Raw genomic sequence first — 21613 nt, forward strand, 5'->3', positions numbered from 1 at the left:
GTCCTGGGGCCCAGAGCAGGTAGGACAGCTTGCATCCTCTCTTTTCATCCCCAGCATCTTGTAGAGAGCCGAGCCAGCAGGTGTTTATCACCTACTGCATGATGAGTGCCCTGTATCCCATTAGTCAACTTCACACCTATCTTCTGTTGGCGTTGATAGGTCTGAAGCACCGTGCTCAGCAATGTTAACTTTTATTATCATCGCTTTCTGCCTATGTCACAGCTGCAGTAAAAGCTGTCCAATTACAGGGTGGGGCACACAGAGAAGTGGCTAAGTACTCAGTCATTGGGTAAGCAAGCAAAAACGGGATGACCCCTAGGATGCAGTACAGGAGGTCTGAACATCAGCAGCCAAGGATGGCTTTTGCTACCCCAGTCCATTATCTGGGGGTCCCAGGGGTTAACCCGGCTCCCCTACCAGCTTGGGGGATAGTGGGGTAGAATTGAAACACATTCTCCTGGTACCTGTGACCCAACTATGCCCAGCCCCCAAACTCCATGCTGGTCCATGGCTTTTGAATCTGCATCTTTTACAAACTGTACTTTTTTTTTTCTATTCCTGACTTGTCCTGTACCACAAGCCACCTCCGAAGTGAAATACCCACATGCGGAGTCCGAGGAATGCGCGCCTGGCCTTTGAGTCGGAGCTCTCCTTGCTACCTCCCTTTTCCTTGCACTGTTGTGCAAGACGGGCGGGTACACCTTCTGGGGCAGGTCGGATCAAGGCCAAGGAACTTCCTGAGAGCTGGCAGCCGCGGGCGGGGCTGGGGGCAGGGGAGCAGGGGCGGGAGGAGTGCTCTTGGGCGTCGCCTACCGGTCCCCCACGTCCTTCTGGTGTGGCTCTCTTCCCGAGGGGGTCGGGGAAGGTGGGGGGCGTTGACACCCAGGCTGGAACCCCGCAGGCACCCCCGTCCTTTCAGACGTCCCCCCACCAGCGCCATCCCTTTCTTCGTTTCGGTCACGGTCCGGTGCGCCCGGCTCCTCGTCTCCCCCATCGGCCTCGCTTTCTCCGACCTCCTCTTTGTTTCTGTCTTGCAGGCGGTCCTTGCATCCCCGGGCCCCTGCCCCGCCCGCTCGCCAGCCACCGCGGAGGGGGCGAGGCTCGAGTCTGGGGGGCGTGGCCTGGCGGGGCTGGGCGGGGCGGGGCCGCGGGCTGGGGCGCGAGGCGGAGGCGGCCAGCTAGTGGACCGACGCTACTGGAGCCGGAGCGCTAGCCGGGCAGAGGCCGCAGCCAGGGGCGGCGGGAGCTGGGCGGGCCGGCTCCATGGCGCCAGCGGCGCCTGTTTGAGCAGCGCAGGCAGCGGCAGGCGGCGGCCGGATCGGGCCGCGCGGCTCCTCCTCATCATGGGGGACGTGCTGTCCACGCACCTGGACGACGCCCGGCGTCAGCACATCGCAGGTGAGTCCGGCGCCGCGCAGCTTGCTCCGGGGGTCCGGCGGGGAGCCCCGGCCACGCCCCCATCCCGGCCTGCCTGCTGGGGTCTGCGGAGAGTCAGGCCCCGGGCAGGGCGGGAGTGGCCCAGGGCCAAGACCTGTTGTCCAAGATTGTTTCTCCTACGTCTGGGTGCCCCTTCCTGGCTCCTTCTGAGCCCGCCCTTCCCCCTCCCGAGGGGACTCGAACTTCCACCCACCCCTGGGAGCCGCCGGGTCTCTGGATTCCCGGACACAGTCCCGCAGTCTGAGCTGTGGAAGAGGGCTGCAGCCTCCCCGCTTCACCTTGGTATCTCTGCCCGGAAGCGGTCCGGGCCCACTCGGCCAGCGTGTCCTGACCTTCCCTGACTGTCCCAGGCCCCGGCTTGCTCTGGCTCCAGACCCAGTACACGTGGCCCAGGCTTCCAAGGGATTGGCCCATCAGGGTCTGAGCCTGAGCCTGGGGAGTGGGCCTAGGAGAGATGGGGTGCACAGGAGGGATGGGTCAGAACCCCTGTCCCTGGCCTCCGGCACAGCTGGGTGCTTCCGCGGGCAGCTTGTTTAGGGGGCTGGTTAAGGCCGGAGCCCAGTCTCCTCAGCCCCCTCCTTCAACCGCGTCTGCTCCCAGCCCTGCACAGTGGCCGCTTCTCTGAGGGGCAGCTGCCCTCTTCCTCCCTGGGAAAGCACAGGGAGTGCTGTAGGGTCCTGCGCTCCTCCTTCCCTAAACCCCAGGAATGGAGAGACAGGGTAAGATCCTCAAGCTGCCTGGGAAACTCAGTTCTGGGGGAGGCTGCCAGGGGGGAATCCCAGCGTCTGTTTCCCATCTGGGATCTCTTGGACAAGTCTCTTAACGTCCTGGCCCCTTAGTTTCCCTCTCTTCGAAATGGGGTGAATACTTTCTTGCTTATTAATCGATTTAAGTGAGCTAATTCACATGGCTTACTTAACACAGCTCTGACATAGGGGAGACCCCACTGTGTGGGATGCTGGTCCACGTACGATGTTGGGGGGCAGTCTATGAGAAAGGAGCCTGTTGCTCTTGGCTGAACTTGCCTTTCTCTGTCCGGTAGACCTAGCACACTGTGTCTGCCTACACTTAGGATGTGTCCTGCCACCCTGTAGAGTTTCAGCAGCTGTGTTCTGCCCACTCAGACCTCTGGAGAACAGGAACCAGGGGTCTCCCAATGCTGTGTTCCCCTCCTTGGCTGGACACAAAGATTTGTCCTGTGACTGGGGTCCTGGGCCCACGGCCGGAGATCCCCTTTTGTGCCAGGCCTGGGGCTGGCCCAACGGTGAGGGTGATGTAGAAGTGAGTCAGACCCTCTCCAGCATCAGACCAGCAGGGGGTTAAGTCCTGGAACACTTGTTTGTAGGACAGGCCTGGACTCTGGGAGGAGGAAGGCTGGGGCGGAGTCTTCCTGTCCCCTCCCTGTTGGTGGCAGCCTCCTGGGGCTCTGTAACAGTCCATCCATTCACGACCTCCTCTTGGGGCCCTCTCACCCCTGCCTGGGTGGGATGTGCTGCGCCTTCTTGAGGGGGGGCGTTTCCCTCCCTCACCCCACACCCAGCTCTGGCTCTACCCCCTTCCTGCCTCCTGGGCTGAGAACTGCCACCTTGAAGGGGAGGAGACGGAGGCCACAAAAGGTGAAGTGTCCTCTCCTGGGCAGGCTTGGGTTTGCTTTGTGGATACCAGGCTGGGTGGAAGAGGGCTGGGCCCACTCAGAGCCTGCTGGCCTCTTTCTTCTCAAAACTTCAGTGCTGTTAATAGCCCTCTTCAGATGCCTCAAATTCCTGGTCCAGGCTCACCTGAGGGGGCTCCTGCAGTACCAGGTGGGAGGGGAGGCAGCCAGCAAGCCTCCAGCCCCCCTCCCACGGGGGGGGCTGCCTGGGAAATCTCTGGGGAGATTGTCGCATCCTCCTTGCCCCTCCCACGGAGCAGCCAGGGCAGCGGGGCATTTTCCTGCAGGACAATTAAAATTCCAGAGCCCTCCCCCTCCGGCCCAGGGCTGCCCTGTAAAGAAGTCAGCTGTGCTCTGATTTCCGAGGCTCCGTTCCTGTTCAGGTTCTGTGGCTTGGCCGGTGGCTCCCGGGGCTCCTTGCGCACCCCGAGCAGGTGAGTGCCAGCCTGCAAGTCCTGGCAGGGGTCAGGCGCGCTCCTGCCCATGGTGCCGGGTTTTTTTTTTTTTTGCTGTCATGGCACCTTTCATCCTGGAATCTCAAAGCTCCTGGCAAGCAGGGGCTTGTTCTCACACCGGCGGCACCATGTGGCTGGTGGCAGGATGGGGAGTTTGCACGGAGGAAGAACCCTGGCCAGGGAGCCAGGAGGCCTGTGTAACCTCAGGCAGCCACTTGCTCTTACTGTCTCGGGGTCTCAGTTTCCTGCTGTGACCGAACCAGTGTGCTCCCTGAGGGCCAAAGTCGCATCTGGGTGTGAGGGCCTTGTTGTTCAGTTGCTAAGTCGCATTTGACTCTTTGCTATCCCATGGACTGCAGGCTTCCCTGTCCTTCACTGTCTCCTGGAGTTTGCTCAAACCCATGTCCATTGAGTCGGTGATGCCATCCAACCATCTCATCCTCTGCTGCCCCCTTCTCCTCTGAAACACCTGCAATGCTTCCCACACACCTCAGACTTGAGGCAGCTCAGGGTCTCCTAAATCTCCAGCTCAGGTGCCTAAATCTCAATTTTCTTATCTGTAAAATGGGAATAATGACATCATGCAGGTCTGAAACTTAGCCCAGTGCTTGGGACACAGTAAGTGCTTAGCAAACATCTGCCTTTGTTATTGAGATGGTTCTTTATTCTCTGTTCCTGAAAGGGGTCCAGTGTTTGAGTTTAAAGGGAGCAGTTAAAGCTGTGGTTAAGGGCTTGTCCAGGGTCTGTCCAGGGTCTGGGGTCAAGATTGATGCTGGTTTCCTGGATGTAAGAGTCCACCTGGGTTTTGGGAACCTGGATTGCCTTCTGCATTGGCATATGTGTGAGATGGACATGGGTTCTCTGGAGGGGCTCCGGACGGCAGTGAGTGATGGACCCATATGACAAGGAAGGAACTAGGACGTGAAGAGATGGGGGGTTAGGCCAGTTCATAGCTTCTACCTGGTGCAGAGGCCAGGACAAGTGTGGGCTTGCTGGTGGCTCCTGTCAGCGCTATAAGAGGGGTTCTTTGCATATGGTCTGAGCCACATAGACCAAGATGGGACAGGTGAGGGAGTGAGCTCACTGTTGCTCAAGGTATACAAGTAGGGGGTTAGGTGCTGCATTCATGGCAGGAAACCTGGCCCTGCCTGGCATGGAATAGTGGGGGATGGGAGGCGGCTTCTGCCTCAAGGATGGCCTTAAAGGACTCGTTGCTCTGGAAATTCTGTTGACCAGGATGAAATTGTGGTGGTCAAGGAACTATCTCCCCGCCACTGCCTACATCCACACAGTGCCCTGAGGTTTATCACCTGAGAGGGCTCCTGCCGAAGTTTGCCAGTGCCTGCCTGCTTCCCTTCTGCCAGCCTCACCTTTCCCGTTGCTAATTCTTTTATTAAATAGCAGCTTTATTGAAACGCAATTCACCTGCCAGCCAGTTTGCCCACTGAAAGTGGACCAGTCAATGGTTTTGTATATTCAGAGTCAGGCAACCATCCCCATGATCAATTCAGAACCTTAGGTCACCCATGAAAAAAACTCTCTACCTGTGAGTCGCCACCCCACCCACCTCGCTTCTCCTCCAATCCTTCCCAATTCTAGGCAACCACTGTTCGTGTTGTGTGATTGCAAAAGTAAGGCACACACAGACAATTTGGGAGTGGAGAAGTGAAAAAAACTGAGAGCTCCTCCACGTTCAATCCCTCTCCCCAGAAGAAACCCCTCCAGATTGGTGTGTCCAGGTCCCCAAACGCCCATGGTTATGTACATACACATTTAGCTCTGTTTACAAAAAGAGGTCCCAGGGTATATTTCTGTGGTTTGACTTTTCTCCCCACCTCAGTATATTGTGAGCATCTTTCCACGTCAGAACACGAGCCTGCCTCCTCCTCCTGATGGTGGGTTTCCTTTTGTGCACGGCGCGGTTTGCTTACCCAGACCCCTGTCAACCAACATGGGGTTGTTGCCAGTGTTTTGCTAGTAACCATGGTGCTGCCCAAACTGCCTTGCATGCATCCTGAGCCAGGTTCCCCTATCAGAGCGGTCTCAAAACGGAAGCCCCTGGGTCACGTTTTGATGGATTGACGCAGAGCCTCTGAAAAGGCTCTCTCCTGACAGCACGTGGTACTTCAGTCCCAAGGATTATCACCCTTTTGGACCATCAGATATGAGAAAAGGGGTATCTTTTTAATTTATTGAACAAAGTCATGAATATCTTTTGTTTGTTTGTTTTCTGAACTGATTTTAAAAGCCTGCCTCTCCTCCTTGGGCCGTGGTTGTGCCTCCCAGGAGTTTAGTGGTGGAGGCTGCGCCTGTCCAGGTGTGTGGCATCCTGATGCTGCCCTGGGCTTTGAGGGAGACCACCAGGCCGGCCGGAAGCAGTGTGCCACCTCCCACCCCCTAACCCCTCCCTCTGCCTCAGCTGCTGCCCTTAGCTTAGGTCTGGGTCAGCCCCTGGAGGTGAGGCGTCTGGGGAGATTCTGCCCTGCTCTTGTGTCGTCTTACATAATGTGCTTTTGTTGGCGTTGACCCTGCCCTCCCCCTTCTCCCCAGCCTCCACTCTGTTCCTTTCCCACCACTGGGGCCCAAGCTCCCGCCTCGCCTGCTCAGAGCTGCCTCCCACCTCACCCCTCCATCCTTCCCACACACTCTGCCAAAGAGCCTTTCTGGACCCAAACTGGGCCGTGGGCCTCCCTCCCCGCTGCCTGAGGAATGAGGTTTAGAGACAAAACTAGGAGGATCAGTCACCACCATCCTGCAAGAATTCATTCTTTAGTGGTATTTCCCTTCTGTGCTTATTGTTACACACTGCTGAGACCGTGACTCAATTCGTGCCTTGCTCCTTGCACTAAATGATGTATAATAAACATCTCTCCCTGGTCATCAGAACCTCCCTGGAAGCATTCTCCAAAACTCCATCTTGTTCCGCCCAAGGCCATCTGTGCAGACGATTTTCTTAGCCTTTTCCCCTAAGGCAGGACATCGCCAGGCTCCCCTGTGACCAAATAGGTGGTTTTCAGGGGCAAACTGAGTCACTATGTTTGTCTCCTTTCCTGCTCCGGTCAGCTTCCCTGCTGAAGAGAGACTCATCCACTTGCCCTCCCCTCCCCCAGCCCACAGCCTGCTCCCACCAGCCTGGGCATTTCAAGGGAGGTCCATTCCTGGGAGCCCCCCTGATGCCTCTAAGCACCTTTTCTTGGGAGTGGGCTCAAAGGGGCTGCCGGTGAACTGGGGTGGGGGGACACGGACTGATGTCCATGGCATCTGGGTGTGACCGACTGTATATGTCCTGCTGCTTCTCTTGAGGGCAGTCCACTGATTTGTCTCCTGCCAGAGGATGAGAAGATAGAGGAAGGAGGGGCCGCTCCTAACCTGTCCGCTTAGTCCTTGTTTAACTGAGCACTTATTCTGTGCCAAGCCTTCCTTTGTCTTTTTGAATCTACACCCTCCCCCTCCCTTCCCAGCATCTTACTGGCCGTGGTTGGGAGCACATGGACAGAGAAAGTCAGTGGCCAGGGAGACAGCATGGAAAAGGGCCCAGAGAGAGGCAGGCGCTGGGGAGAAGGGGGCTGGAAAGGGAGGAGCTGAGTGGGAAGAGCGGCGTGTGTCAGAGGCCCCCTCCGGTCATTACTCAGCCCCGACTCAAGTCAGTCTTTGGCCAGTCCTGCCCTCCAGCCGGCGCCCCCTCCTCCTCCTCCTCCACAGACCGAGCTCATGACTCACTCCAGCCCGGGTCTCCTCCTCGCAGCATCCTTCTGCGGTCGCAGAAATTCCTCAGCTGCTTTTCCTTCCCCTGCCCCGCCCCCACCCACTTCCCTGCCTGCGGAAGAAGGGTTTTCTGAAGACGGTGCCGGGCAGCGTTGGAAGCAAAGATGGAGGTTTCACACCCTTGAGGGTGGAGCAGAGCCATGCTCCCGCTTCCCGGTCGGATCTTGGGGCCTGAGTCACGGAAACGCTGCAATCTTTCTGATCACACAGATTTTTCAAACTGGAAGAACAGGAAGTGCCCATCTCTCCAGGGCCCCTGGTTCCACCCCCACCCCGGGAACCATCTCAGTGTATAGTGTAGATGTGCTTGGGTGGAGGGACCTACCTGGTGACACAGCGGATGGTAAGACAGAAAGAAACAGGGAGTCCTGGGCAAGGCTGCGCAGGCAGACGGCTTGGGTTCGAGCCCGAGCTTTGGCACCCGATGGCAGGTCGGCCACCCTCTCTGAGCCTCCCTGTCTCCCTTCTGTAAAAGAGATTGAGAGTGCGGGTTTCTCAGGGTGTAGAATCAAGAGTGACAGCCCCTGCCCGGCACAGCCCGGGGCTGGTGAGCCATGAGAACACAGCACGTGGTAGCTCTGATGACTGACACTTCCCAGACAGACATGGGCCGGGTCTGTCCTGCAGCCTCCGGCCCCCAGGCCCTTGCCATGTGCTCCAGGAAGTTGGCACACCCCAGGTTGAGGAGCCCCCAGACTCTGGCCCTGGACAGCTGCAGCGGTCAGTAGGCACCTGGGGGTGGAGGACTGACACAGGCTGTGAGTCTGCTGACGCAGCAGAGTCAGTCAACATCGTTGCCTGCGCTGTGCCCGATGTTGGGCAGGGCCCAGAGAATAAACAGGCAAAAGACAGATGGGAACATACCCCTCGCCTGGCCGTGTGTCCAGATTTATTTGCTTGGTCTGGGTTTCTGTTCACTGATTGCTCTTCCGACTCTGACCAATGGCTCTGCCTCGCTCTGTGCCTTTTCTCTCCATCTGTGACCCCAAGACCAGGATCTACTTACGGGCATTCTCTGCCTCTGAATATCCTTTCTGTGTGGTCTTGAGATGCCTCCTAAAGGCAGGGCTGGGTGGGTTTGGATGTTAGAAGTTGAAGGGGAGGGTCCCCATCTGTGTATCTGTGAGACCCCACAGGTTCTGCAGTGGGCTCTGGCCCTGGACACTCTTGGTCATTCTTTTATTCATTCACTCAATAGTTATTGATCTCCTACTGTGTGCCAGGCATTGTGCTGGATACCAGTGGCATACCGTGTCCCAAGCTCTTCCAGTGGCCCCTGCCCATGTGGTACTGCCTGGCTGGCTGCCCGCCCCTCTGCAGGGTGAGGGGTATCCTCAGGGGGGCAGACCTTCAGTGGGAAAGTGTGAGGGGTGACTGGTCCAGTGGGTGAGGAGGGATGGGGTGAAGAGAAGGGAGCCACAGGGGCTGACCTTAAAGAAGAGGGGACCCTGTCCTGAGTGTCCTGGGGAGGCCTAGGAGGGTGGGTGAGAGGAGGAGGAGAGCCCAGTGATGAGAGGGTCCGAAGCAGTATGGATAGGGTACGGTCAGGGTACGTGTGTGTGTGTGTGTGTTTATATGTGTGTGTGTATTTGACTTTGTGTGTATGTGTAAGTGGGGTGATGGGGCAACAAGCCTTGGTGATGGTGATGTGTGAGGTTGGGAAGACCTGGTGCCAGTTCTTGGTCCCGTGGGATTGATGGACCCCATCAATTTGTTTTGGGCTTCCCCAGTGGCTCAGCGGTAAAGAATCTGTCTACAGTGCAGAAGACACAGTAGATGGGTTTGATCGCTTGGTCGGAAAGATCCCCTGGAGGAGGGCATGGCAACCCACTCCAGTATTCTTGCCTGGAGAATCCCATGGACAGAGGAGCCTGGCGGGCTATAGTCCATAGCGTCATAAAGAGTCAGACATGACTGAAGCGACTAGCACATAGGTTTTATTGAGGTAATCAGTGGTCCTGCAACCCCGCTTATCATTCCCCTGATGATGGGAGACTCACTCCCTTTGTCAGCAACTCTGTGTATGAGACCTTTTCTTCCAGGGGCAGAGTGGGAAGAGGTCTGGGCCTGGATTCTGAGGACCTGACTTTGAGATCTGGTCTCAGTGGCCCTGTCACTTGGCAGATGGCATCCCTTCTCCGGACCTCAGGTTCCTTATCTGTCGAGTGGGTCTGCAGTAGCCTAGACGTGCTAGATTGTTGTGAGGCATCAATGGGATGATGTCCCGTTGTCACCAGTCCTTCCTGTTGTGTATCGTCTGTGACAGGATGTTGGCTGAGGGAGTCCTTCCTCTCAGGAATCAAAAGTGCAGGGCGTGGGCCAGGGTGCTGGGGGGCAGGGTCCACATGCAGGGCCAGGGACTCCAGTGGGTAACCGGGCACCCAGGAGGAGCAGAGGAAGAGTGAATTGTGGTTTGGGGACTTCCCTGGAGTTCCAGTGACTAAGACTCCGTACTAGCAATACAGGGGGGTCCAGGTTCGATCCCAGGTCAGGGAACGAGACCCCACGTGCCATAACTAAAGAGGCCACATGCCTCTGCAATGAGGACTGACGCTCGCATGTCCTGTAACTAAGACCCGGTGCATAGATGTACATAAATATATATTTTTTTAAAGATTAAAAAAAAAAGAATGAATTGTGGTTCAGAAAGTGTGAACCCCACTTCCACACCCACACATCTGTGGCCACGCCGGCCACAGCTGCTGTCCCTCCTTCCCATGCCCCACGCCGAATGGAGCTGTTTTGTGTCCATCCAAGTTTGTTAAGCCAGAATCTTCTAGAACAGGAGTCCCTTGGGCCAGAAGCTACTCACCCTCTTGTGCTTAACCCGCCTCTAATCCTTCCCACCTGCCAGGAGCCATTTACAGGTGCAGGCTGGGAGGCGAGAGCCTGAGGGCTGGTGCCAGGTGACCTTTGGCAAGTCCTGTCTGGCCCCCCTTTGCCAGTCTGTGCAACCGGGCACGAGCACAGTCTCTAGTGGCTTCCTGGCTCTGACCTCGTGGGAGCCTGTGGGCCTTGGGCTGTGTTGAAGGCAGGTGCCTAGCAATTATTTAGTGCATAATGCCATCTTGCTGTGGAGGGACGTGCCTTCTTTGAGAACTGCCCTGTGCTGGTAGAAGGGATGAAGCAGGGACACAAGCCCGGATCTCATGGCCTCATGCCATCCAAGAAGCTTCCATCAAGCTGAAGGCAGTGTGGTTTGTGTTACAAAGACACTGGGTCTTTATGTTTCCAAAGTGCATATTGGTTTTAAACTTTGGTCAGCCCAACTCAAGAGGCAACGTGTCCGGCCTTGACAAGGAGGCAACTGGCTTCTGCCCCAGAAAGCCCCGTGGCCTTGGGCAGGTTTCCCATCATAAAGTGGGAAGGTGATCCCTGCGACGATTCTGGAAGGCAGTTGTTCCTGGCATGTGGAACCCACTGGGTACATGGCAGCCCCCTTTTGGCTGAGTCCTGGGGGAGGAGTGGTGTCCTTAGCCTGCCTGGGAATTCAGGAGTGATGGGACCTCTAGAGGGGAGTGCGCTGACAGCCGCACTTCTGTTTCCATTTTAGCTTTTGCTTTTTAGTTTGTGTTTTTGGAAGTGTTCCCTGGAGGTGCGGGTGGAAAGGGGAGAAAAGAGAAACTGGACTGAAGCTTTGGGGAGTCCGGGCTCCGCTGGGCTGCGGAGCCGTGGTTAGCGTGGAAGGGGTGCTTGCGGTTTGCTTGTGGTCTGGGCTGCTGCGGCCACAGCGCCCCACTTGCCCGCGTTCGGAGCTTGCCGACGGGCCGTGGCCGCTCTCCTTTCTCTGGCCCAGTCCCTCCTCCCTCGAACCAGGAAGGCTCCTTTGCGGTCATCCTACCAGTTCCCTCCTGTTTTTGTAACTGAGTAAACTGAGGCTCGGAAGGAGGAGAGAGACATTCCCAGGGTCTCAGAGGACAGGAACCCGCAGCCCATTCCATTCCTGTACGCCCCAGACAGCAAGGACGAGTCAGGAAGGAGCGCCGGGCCTGGGTGGGGCCACGAAGGTTATAATTTTGAACACAGAGTAAACAAACAAGCCCTTCGTGAGAGAAGCGGGCCTGTGCCGGCCTCCCAGATAGGCCTGTCCACACGCAGACAGCGAGGTGTTGTGGAGGATTAAAAAAAGCCAGCTCCCTTCCCCTCCACCCCCGCTGCCACATTTTAAGCTGCCAGGAAGAGGAAGGGGGAGAGGCCGGACCCCCTGGGACGACCACTGCTCCGGCCGAGGGCACGCTCTGCAGTGTCAGCTCTCTGTGTGGCTTTCAGCAGGACACTCTCCCTCTCTGGGCCTCAGTTACCCCCTCTCTAAAATGGGGGTGACCCCTCTCTCAAGGAGAGGGAGAGCCGCAGGGTGATTTGTGCTGAGTGACTGAACACAGTGAGCCCTTTCTCTCTCCCTGGCCTGAGTCTTTGTGGCCGGAGGCGAGGCCCCTCTTGGGGAGGCAGGGTGACTTTCTCAGGCTGGCCTGCTCCTCCTGGGAGACAAACCTCCACTCTTGGTCAGGCTGTCGCTGGCTGCCCAGCTCAGCTTTCCTGTTTTCCTGTTGAGATGGTGGCAGAATTTGGGAGGAACTGCTTCTGGGGGCCTCCCCCGCAGGCAGAGGGGCTGGGCTATGGTCGGGCCTGGACACCCTGCCTCCCCGAGTGGGGGCCCAGGGGACTTCCCATATGGGGAGGGGGCAGAGCCCCTCTGCTCCCCTCCCCTCTTCCTGAGTACCCCCACTGTGGCTTCTGAGAGTCCAGCGCTGTGGACGGGAGTTTGGCGGGCATGGCCTCCGCCTTGGGCCTCAGCTTACCCCGTGGTTCAGTGAAGGAGATGGATAAGTCTCTGGAGGGCCCACTGGGCCAAGTTCTAGACCTGTAGAGGCCCTGGAGGACCACAGACTAAGCGCACAGCCAGGAGCAGTGTTCCCTGGGGCCACTCTCATGGCTGCGTTGGGGCCTCCTCTGGGCGCCTCCCCAGGGTTCTTGCCGGTGACATGAGCACCACGAGGTGGTCAGTGTGGCCTCACAGGACAGAGCTGGCTCCACCAGCTGCTAGAACAGTTACTGTAGCTCTTGATGCCTTGGTTTCACCAGCTGTAAAATGGGAATGATAATACCACTTCACTTATTAGCTATGATTTAATAATATAAAGGATAATTTGCATTATGTGCATTGATCAGTTATGTTTACGCATATTTAACACAGTGCTGGGCATAGTGAACGCTTAATAATCAATAGCTATTATTGACATTTGTTAGTTTAAATTAATTGCCTCGCAGTGAGTGAATGAGTAAATGTCCTGCAAGGTTTCCATCTCAAAGCACGAGACGTTATTTGGACCTGAAGTTACTTGGAAGGAGGATCTGGTGGGTGCCGAGAGTGGGGTCGAAGGGTGGGGCAGACGTGGGCAGGGTCAGAGCCCTGGCTGGTTCTGACTTCCCCTCGGCCTCTCTGGAAGGAGGGTTTGCCTTCTACCTCGTGTCTGAGACCGCAGGCCTGGAGCGCGTGCGGCCGTGCACACAGCTTCCTTCCTCCCGGCGTGTATTCCTCTCCCTCTGACTCACACTGGCTTTGAGTCTTTTGTTCTTGTCCTTGAGCCCCAGGGGTGAGGCCTGGAGAGGCAGGGCCCAGGGACTCACTCTAGGATGGGCTGACCCTCCCCCAGCTCCTGACCGCTCTGTGCTCTGGGCCTCCAGGACTGAGCCCTGGTGTGACAGGTGGGGGACGCGACCCTTGGGTCCTGGTGCCCCTGCTGACTCACTGTGTGGCTGGCACTGGAGCACAGCTTTACCCCTTGAGGATCCACTGTATGCTTGGTATCCAAACCAAGCATGCCTGGGCCCTGCCCACCTAGAGCTCAAGGCTCGGCCGGAGAGATGCAGCATATAAGTGCTTACCAGCCGGTCATTAATTAAATAATTATCAGAGGGTGCATCGTGATGAGATGACCATGGTCTTAGAGAATTCGCCTGCGTGGGCCCTGGAGGTGCTTGTCTGAGGGCTCTCTTGGCAATAACTGTCGCTGGCTGCCCAGCTCAGCTTTCCTGTTTTCCTGTTGAGATGGTGGCAGAATTTGGGAGGAACTGCTTCTGGGGGCCTGCCCCGAGGGCAGAGGGGCGGAGGCCCAGGGACTCACCCAGGGTCCCTCAAACGACTCAAGTCCCTTCCCCTTTTGGTGTCTCAGTTCCTGGTCAGAAAAATGGACCCTTCCAGGACGGGTACTGTGACAAGCTGGGGTCCTGCCGCTGACCCCACCCAGGGCTTGGGTGGTCATCTGGGTTTTAGAACAATGACCATCGGCATTGGGTGCTTCTATAGGCTGGGTGGGGAGGGGCTGCCCAGGGTGGGTGGTCCTCACCATCCCCCACCACCAGTGGGAGTGATGGCAGAAAGGAGGCAGAAGCCCCTGGTGAATCCGCCTGGCCAGTCCACACCCCGAATTTACCTGAATACAACCAGATGGTTACATTATAGCTGGGTTACAACAGAAAAAAAAAAAGGAGGGAAACAATCTCTGAAAGAAAGTGAAAGTGTTCGTCACTCCGTCATGTCCTACTCTTTGCAACCCCATGGACTATATAGCCCACCGGGCTCCTCTGTCCACTGGGAGTCTCCAGGCAAGAATATTGGAGTGGGTTGCCATTCCCTTCTGCAGGGGATTTTCCCAACATAGGGATCAAACCAGATCTTCTGCATTGCAGGCGGATTCTTTACTGTCTGAGCCACCAAGGAAGCTCAAAACAATGTCTATCAGTAGGTAATGTTCAATGGTGTAACATGTGGCCATTGAAAGTAAAGAGGAGCCGGGTGTCTGCAAGTGCATACTAGGTCTGTGCAGGTGTAGGAAAAAAAATGAAAGGAAATTTATCAGCGTGTTAATAGAGATTTGGGGGTGGTGGTGGTAGGATAATGGATTATTTAATTTTTTTCTTCCTTCTCTCTTGTTGTCTTTTGCATGGTTAATATATCAAATAAAAAAGAATAGCCTGTATTTGGGGGGAAAATTTGGCTGTTTTTTTGGGGAAAATTTTAGTCTTTTAATTCCAGAATCAGAGCCATCTTGGCCTAATGAGAGCCTCCACGGGGTGGTTGCAAAGCACAAGGTGGGCCTGGAGAAAGGGAGAGGGTAGAGAAGGTTCTGGAAGTGCTAGGGGTGGGGAGTTGTTAAGCTGGGTCTTGAAGGTCAGGCTGGATTTTGGCCACCAGAGTTGGGGTACAGACAGGTGCCCGTCTGTGGAGGGGAACAGGCGGACTGTAGCTAGAGAGAGGGGGCAGGAGCCCTCCTGGTGCATCCTTGAGAGCCTGGCAGGGGAATCGGGGGAAAGGAGCCCTTTCTCATCAACACTTCTTAGCTGGACTTTAACAAGAGGGTTTTATTTCTGCTACTCTGGGGAAGAACAGTGAAAGAATGTTAAAGTGAAGTTGCTCAGTCGTGTCCGACTCTTTGCGACTCCATGGACTGTAGCCTACCAGGCTCCTCTGTCCATGGGATTTTCCAGGCAAGAGTACTGGAGTGGGTTGCATTTCAGTAGCAAGTGTTAACTCTGTGTCTAGCCCGGAGATACCTGTGGCCAGGGATGGATGAGTTGGAGCGGGGAGGGGTTCAAGCTAGTGGTGGTGGATTGATTCCCCAGCACACAGTCTTTCTGCACCAGGCTATCCCCCTGCAGCATGTAGAAAGGCTCCAGAACATTCCATTATGGACCCAATAGCCTGCCTTTTAACTTGCTCAGCCAAACCCCTATTGCTGAACACGGGTTGTTTCTGTTTTCCACTGTTGCAAACAGTGCTCTGTTGGACAGCCTTAATCATTTCCATGGGATTAATCCATCGATTCCACCATTGTTCTCAGTGCCAGGTCGTGTGCGGGTCTTGGGGTGCTCGAGCTGGGGAGGCAGCTTCTCATCCTCACGGAGACCCTTTTCTGGGAGGAAGGACTCAGTATGGAACCCTAGCCAAGATTAGGGGTGGGGTAAAGGCCTCTCTGGGACCCCAGGGAAAAGTGACCCAGACTTGGAGGATCAGGGAAGGCTTGTTAGGAGAGGGGATGTCTAGGTGAGACCCAGGGGATGAAGGCAGAAGAGTCATAGGCAGAGGGTTATCTCTTCAGAGACCCAGAGCTGAGAGAGTGCAAGCATTTGAGGGAACCGGAATTTCCCAGAAACTGGTGATTATTGCCATGGTTCCTGCTGGCCATGGCAGCAGCACCTCCACGGGCACTGCATTTTGGTGGTCATTTTTCAAAGTGCTGGGGCATCTGTCCCTCTGTAGGGCTGGGATGTTCTTGTGAGGGACACAGGAGCAGGGTGATGTGCCTGCCCCAGGTGACAGTCCTGCAGATACCCCCCCTTTCCACCCCCGGCCCCCTCACTGCCCAGGCTCAAGGGCGGAGCCTGCTCAGCTCCAGTTTCCCAGGCCCTGTGCAGGTGCTGTATCGTTTGACAGAATCTGCCAGAAGAGGAAACTGAGGATCCGAGCTTAGGTGACAGCTCGGTTTGCGTGCCGGGGTGGTGACCTGGTCTCTGCTGATGTGTGACCTTGGACTGGCCCGGCTGGCTCCAGATGCAGCCTCACCTTTGTAGGAAGCATCCCAGTGGGATGGGAGAGCCGCTGGCAAACACTCCTCCCGGGGCTGGGAAGGGTCTGTCCCCAGGCCTGAGCTGACTTTTCTGGAAAACCCCAACCTCTCCCTGTGCCTGAAGATGCCCGGGAGACTGAGTCGAGCGCTCTGGTGTCAGCTCACAGTCAGGGACAAGATTTCCTGTGCACAGTTGCCCTGCTTGGTGCTGGGGATCAGTCATGAATGAGACAGACAGGGTCCCTGTCCTCATGGGAGTAACAGACACCAGTTAATTGTCAAGACTGAGTTGTGCTGTTGACTCAAGGGGTTCTGCCCTGAATGAGGGTTGTGGCTGTCAGGGACAGTGACAGTTGGAGGAATGCTTTGAGGGTCCAGGAGATGGAATCCAGCTCCTTCACTGGGCAGATGAGGAGCTGGAGAGCCAGGGTCACCCGACGGCAGTCAGGTGCCCAGACTCAGACCCCAGCGATCTAAAGCCTGCATCTCTGCCTGGAACTCATGCTTAGAATCTATCATTACGGCCCAGGGAGAGATGGCACCCCCTCCCCACTCATCTTCAAGGGACCCCTGGAGAAGCAGACACAGAACATGGGCCTGTTGGCCAAGAGCAGAGTTTCCACAGGCGGGGGGGCACACTGGCACCTGGAATGAGGCGTATGAGGTGGGGTCCTCTGGCGCCCGAGGAGACCTGCAGCTGCTGACCCCAGGGTGGGGCAGGGCCCGTGTCTTCTGCTGGCTATGGGAGTCTTGTTATTTGAATAAACTTTCCATTTCCATCTGCATGAAACCTCTCCATGCTGAGGGTTGCTGGCATTCCAGTCCAGGATTGGGTTTCCTTCTGGCTCAGCAGCAAAGCTCATGAGTTAATTTTCAGAGTTGATCATCTTCCTTCTCCCTCCTCTCTCTTTCCCTGGGCTTGTCTCCCTTTGCGGGCCCCCACCCCACTTCCCACTGGACCCAGGGAGCCAGCACAGCAGGCAGCTGTGTGTGTGTGTGTGTGTGTGTGTGTAAGCGAGGCATAGAGTGATGGATAGGAGGATGGATGGATGGATGGTAGATAGGTGGAGCAGGGGAGAGGTCTGGGTCCCGAGGCAGCTAGGGAAGCAGCTTGGCTTGGACTTAGAGAAAAGGGTGGTGTCAGAGGGCATCAGCTGATGAAATGTGTGGGATGTGTGTCTGGGTTTAGCCCTTTTTCCGTTAGGCTTTGGCCACAGTAACTGGCACTTACTAGTGATTGCTTGTTATTAGAACGGTAGCTGGCATTCATTGGGCTCTTCCAACGGTCAGGCAGAGTGCTAGAAACACATTCTGAGGTAGTCCTCACAAGAGCTCTGTGAGGTGCATGCTATTCTTACCCCCATTTTATGGATAAAAAAACAGGTTTGGGAAGGTCACCGGCAGTTGCAGAGCTAGATCTGTTTTTACTGCTAACCTGCCTCCTGGAACAGGATCTTCTCCACAACCTCCTTGCCAATTGGCCATCGGACTCCTGCTTGTATGCCTCCAGGGACAGGGAGCTCCCTACTCTAATAGGGTCACCTGTCCCACCCCTGGGCACCCGAGATAGAAAGGCCCTTGTGGATCCTGTCTGCCGTGGTGGGTCACTCAGAACAGGCTCCGTGGGCATGGCTGTGCCTGACTTCCCATAGCATCGCTCTTCCCTGGGAATTTTCCAACCCTTTTGTTGTGGGAGATGAGCTAAGTTCTCCCTCCTTGCCTGTAGCAGTCCTTACCTGGTACTCAGCCCTTTACAGTGTCATTCGTCACATACCGAACAAGCCTGAGCAAACTTGATGCTGACACCATAGAGGTATTTTCATTAGCATTGAGCTGGACGTCTTAGTCAATTCAGTAAGACACAAAGGGAAAAACAGAGAGAGCGGTATGAATACGAGACGTATTCATTCAAAGCACTTTCCCAGCTAGCCTCGCCCGTAGCCTTGTCCACCTGTGAGTCCACCTGCGGGAAGCAGAGGCTCAGAGATACAGGGAGCTCGAGAAACCGCGTGGTGAGGAGCAGACGCACTGTGGTCCCCCACGGTCTGGTGGCTTGTGGTTTGTCGGGGTTTGCTTTCTGAATCTTCATTGATGTTTCTCCGTGCACTTCCTCTTTCTCCCCACCTTTGATTTCCCTCCTGCCCCCACCCCCTCCCCCCTGGACCCAGGGATCCAGCCCTGCAGGCACGTGTGTGTGTGTGTGTGTGTGTGTGTGTGAGAGAGAGAGAGAGAGAGAGAGAGAGAGAGAGAGAGGGAGGCGGGAGGGACAGAGTGATGGATAAGCAGATAGATGGAATTTCCCTTTCTGAGTGGTTAACCTCTGAGGGCCCAGGGCCCCAAACGAGCGGACCCCAAGTGTGTCACCTTCCTCTGAGCGGCCTGCTGAGGGGCCAGGTAGCTGCTATTTTGGTTCTGTTTTTCTGGTCCCCATTTCATGGGGTGAAACACATCGCAGAAAACGGCTGGTAGCACAGGTGGACACACTGTGGGACCCCTGAGCTTGTGAAAGACCCCACTGCGCGCCTGACCACCCCTCTGGTGGCCACCCTCGCTCCGGCGGGTGCAAGTCCTCCTGTGGGTCGTTCAGGCGTCATCATTGACTGCACCGGCCCCCGTATGCTGAGGCTCTGGGGCTTCCCTCATTTCCCTGATCCTTATGAAAACCCGACCAGGTGGGTACTATTCTTCCTCCCACTTTACAGCCCAGAAAACTGCAATTCAGAGAGAATTAAGCCCCATGTCCAAAGTCCTACAGCTAGTGAGCCAGTGAGGTTAGTATTGGAACCAAGACTGAATTCCAGAACCTTGACACTACGCTCTTCTGTGAAAGTGCCCTTCTTGACCTAGGAGGGTACTCACAGATGTGTGTGGAAAAGATGAATGTTTTGCTGAATGCATGTCTAAATCTGTGCTTTCCCTGTGTCTTCTGCTTGGCACGATCTCCCTGCCCAGCCGTCCTCCTTCGCCTCACCAGCACCCCTTCATGTCTCGGGGGCCACCTCCTCCTGGAAGTCTTCCCTGATCCTGCAGGCTGGGTTAGCCATCCCTCCTCTGGGTTCTTCTGCTACCCCCAGCTGGGGACTTACCGTGTCCCATTGTAGGTTTTGTTGACAGTCTGTCTCCTTTGGACAATGGGGACTGGGTGTGTCTGACTCACTCCTGAATGCTCAGTGCCCCGTGGTTGCTGAATGAATGAATGAATGAGGACATGAAACCTTTCTCAGCCAGCACGATGGAACCCCGAGACCCTCACCTGTCCTTGGCTTTGCCCCCGGCTCTGCCCCCTGCCACCCTTTAGGTTGACCCTGAGCTGGTCGACAGAGGATGTGGACTGCTGCTTGGTGGCTGCAGGGAGGGGCTGGGTGGCGATGCTGGTTGCCAGGCTGGTCGTGGAGGAAGGACTTGGGCAGTGAGCTCTGCCTGGGCACCTCAGGGTCTTAACTCCAGTCTGGGCGCTAAGGGGACAGTGGACCTGTGGTGGGCACTTGCCAGTGCGAGGGTGCTGTGGCAGAGGGCCCTGGGTGCCTGGTCCAGCCTCAGCACTCTGCACTTTGGGCTGAGAGCAGGCATGTGTCGTGGGGCACCATGGCCTCAGGGCAGTCGTGACCAGTGGGCAGGCCCCAGCTTATAAGGGTTCAGGCTCCAGGGGGCATGGCGAGGAAGAAAAGAAGAGCATGGAGGCGAGGGATGCTGCTGAGAAGCCAGTAGGAACAGGGACTGGGCGGGTGGAGGTTAGTGTTTACAAAATCACCGTCATAGATGAGCCGCCTCTGTGCCCAGCCTGATGACCACAGCTAATTATCCCCAGTCCACAGAGGAGAATACTGAGGCTCAGGCGAGGCCCTGGACCACTGGGCTAGGACTTGTCCCATGTCTGTCTGGCTCCCAAGCCAGGGCTCTCTCTGGGGCAGGAGGATGGGGGACGTGGAGCCAGGTGGGCAGGGTGGGAGGTTGGTCCTCCAGGTGGCCTTTGACCTTCCTTTCCTCCCTGAGTGGCTCTGTTGGCCTGGGATGTGGCCTTGGCCGTGGCAGGTCTGGTGCAGGACACCAGACTGGGGAGCCCAATCCCAGACATGCTCCCCGGAGTGGAAGGGGGCCCCCCTCCCTGTCCTGCCCTGGGTGGAGGGTGCTGCAGGGGCCCTGGGCACCCCTTCTTCACCCGCCCGGCTTGGGTCTGTGTTCCCAGAGAGCAGGGACTCCTGGGTCTGGGCTCCCAGAACAAGCCACCAACTGTCGGGTGGTGCCCGCAGCCGACTGGGGGCTCTGCCAGGCAGCGAGGGAGGGGCCGGAGGGGATGAGAGAGCTTTTGTTTCCCTCTGCCTCCCACTGAGGTGGCCTCCTCCTCCTCGAGGTGTCAGGGCAGTCCCCGGTGGGCGGGTCTGCGCTCTGCCTTTCTGGGGTGGGGGGCACTTCTCTGGGCCTTCACTTCAGCCCCCTCCCCCGCTCCCAGCTCTGATCTCCCAGCACACACACTCTCCCACCAGAAGACCTGCCTCGCTGAGCCGTGGTTAAATATTTGCTAAGTGAGAAGAGCTGTAAAGGCAGCTTTGTAAGCGCTCCTGGCCGGCTCCTCCTGGCCCGCCCCCCGCCGCTGCCTTGCCCCAAAGCTGCCTTCGTAATGGGAGACCCAGCTAGCCTCCTCCCCAGGCCTCCGGGGCCACCGTTTCGGCATCTGAAACCGGGTGACCTCCCACCAGGGGCTGTTCCTTTGGCACGTGTTTGTCGAGCACCCACCTGGCCCAGATATAAGCCTGGTGTTGCGTCTCTGTCTGTGGCGGGTGGTGATACAGTCATGACACTTGCAAAAAGCCCCCAGGAGAAGCAGGGGCTGTGGTGGTGGAGTTTCCAGGGGACTGGATTTGTCTGGGGGGTGGTCCTGAGGGCCAGGCGGAGAGGGTGGGCTCTGGGAGAGCTTTCCAGGCCAGAGACCCCCAAGACCAGAGGCAGGTTCCCTCGCTGGGCACGGAAGCCCCTGGATTTGACTCCCTCACTGCCCTCACGGGGAGCTGGGCCTTGGCTGCCTCTTCCCTGCTCCTGCAGCCTCAGTTTTCTCATCTGCCCAGTGGAGAGCTTGGACTTGGATTTCACAGAGCCCTTCCCAAGTCCAGTGGCCTGATCAGCGTATGTGCCTGGCCCGTTAGCGAGGGAACACGCCAGGGCAGGGCTTTCACAGGTGCTGAAGGTTATGATAACAGCTACGAACCTTCATAAGGCTCATGTGGCCCTTTGTTAGCAGCAAAACCCAATATCTCCTGCAGGACTTTCGTAGGTGCTGAAGGTTATGATCATAGCCACGAACCTTGCGCTTTGACTGTTAACAGAAACTGTCGTCTCCTGAGGACCCCAGGTCACCAGGTGAGCTGAGGGCAAGACTCTCATCTTATGCCCGTTTTGTTGTTGTTCAGTCGTTAAATCGTGTCTGACTCTCTGCGAGGCTACGGACTGTAGCCCACCGGGCTCCTCCATCCACGGGGTTTATAGATGAGAAAACTAAGCCCAGAGAGGCCATTGGCAGCTCAGATTTGCTTCTTGCTTCAAGCTCGGCCCTGGAACACACCTGCCTCTGTGAGAAACCCGCTCTCCTCTCCTAACAATGGTGCTGTGCTGGGCACCTGGCTTACAGACGTGACCAAGGTGCCAGCCTGACCTGGGGAGCTGCTGGGCGAGTGGGGAATGTGCCAGAGAGAGTCACTGAGGACTCCTGAGCGCCTTCTCCATGGCCTGCACAGTTCTCGATA

The 21613-nt window shown here is 56.7% G+C and overlaps 1 protein-coding gene across 1 annotated transcript in view; it reads left to right on the forward strand.

Annotated features, from left to right (window-relative positions):
- Positions 1–1159: 1159 nt before the first annotated feature.
- NIBAN2 (niban apoptosis regulator 2) overlaps positions 1160–21613 on the forward strand; it is a 52460-nt gene continuing 32006 nt past the window's right edge. The window contains exon 1 of the mRNA XM_070378953.1: positions 1160–1398. Coding sequence (XP_070235054.1) covers positions 1344–1398 — 55 coding nt within the window. The 5' untranslated portion in view covers positions 1160–1343. The remainder of the gene's footprint in view (positions 1399–21613) is intronic.

Source organism: Bos mutus, chromosome 11, assembly GCF_027580195.1.
Source record: "Bos mutus isolate GX-2022 chromosome 11, NWIPB_WYAK_1.1, whole genome shotgun sequence".
Classification (NCBI taxonomy): Eukaryota; Metazoa; Chordata; class Mammalia; order Artiodactyla; family Bovidae; genus Bos; species Bos mutus.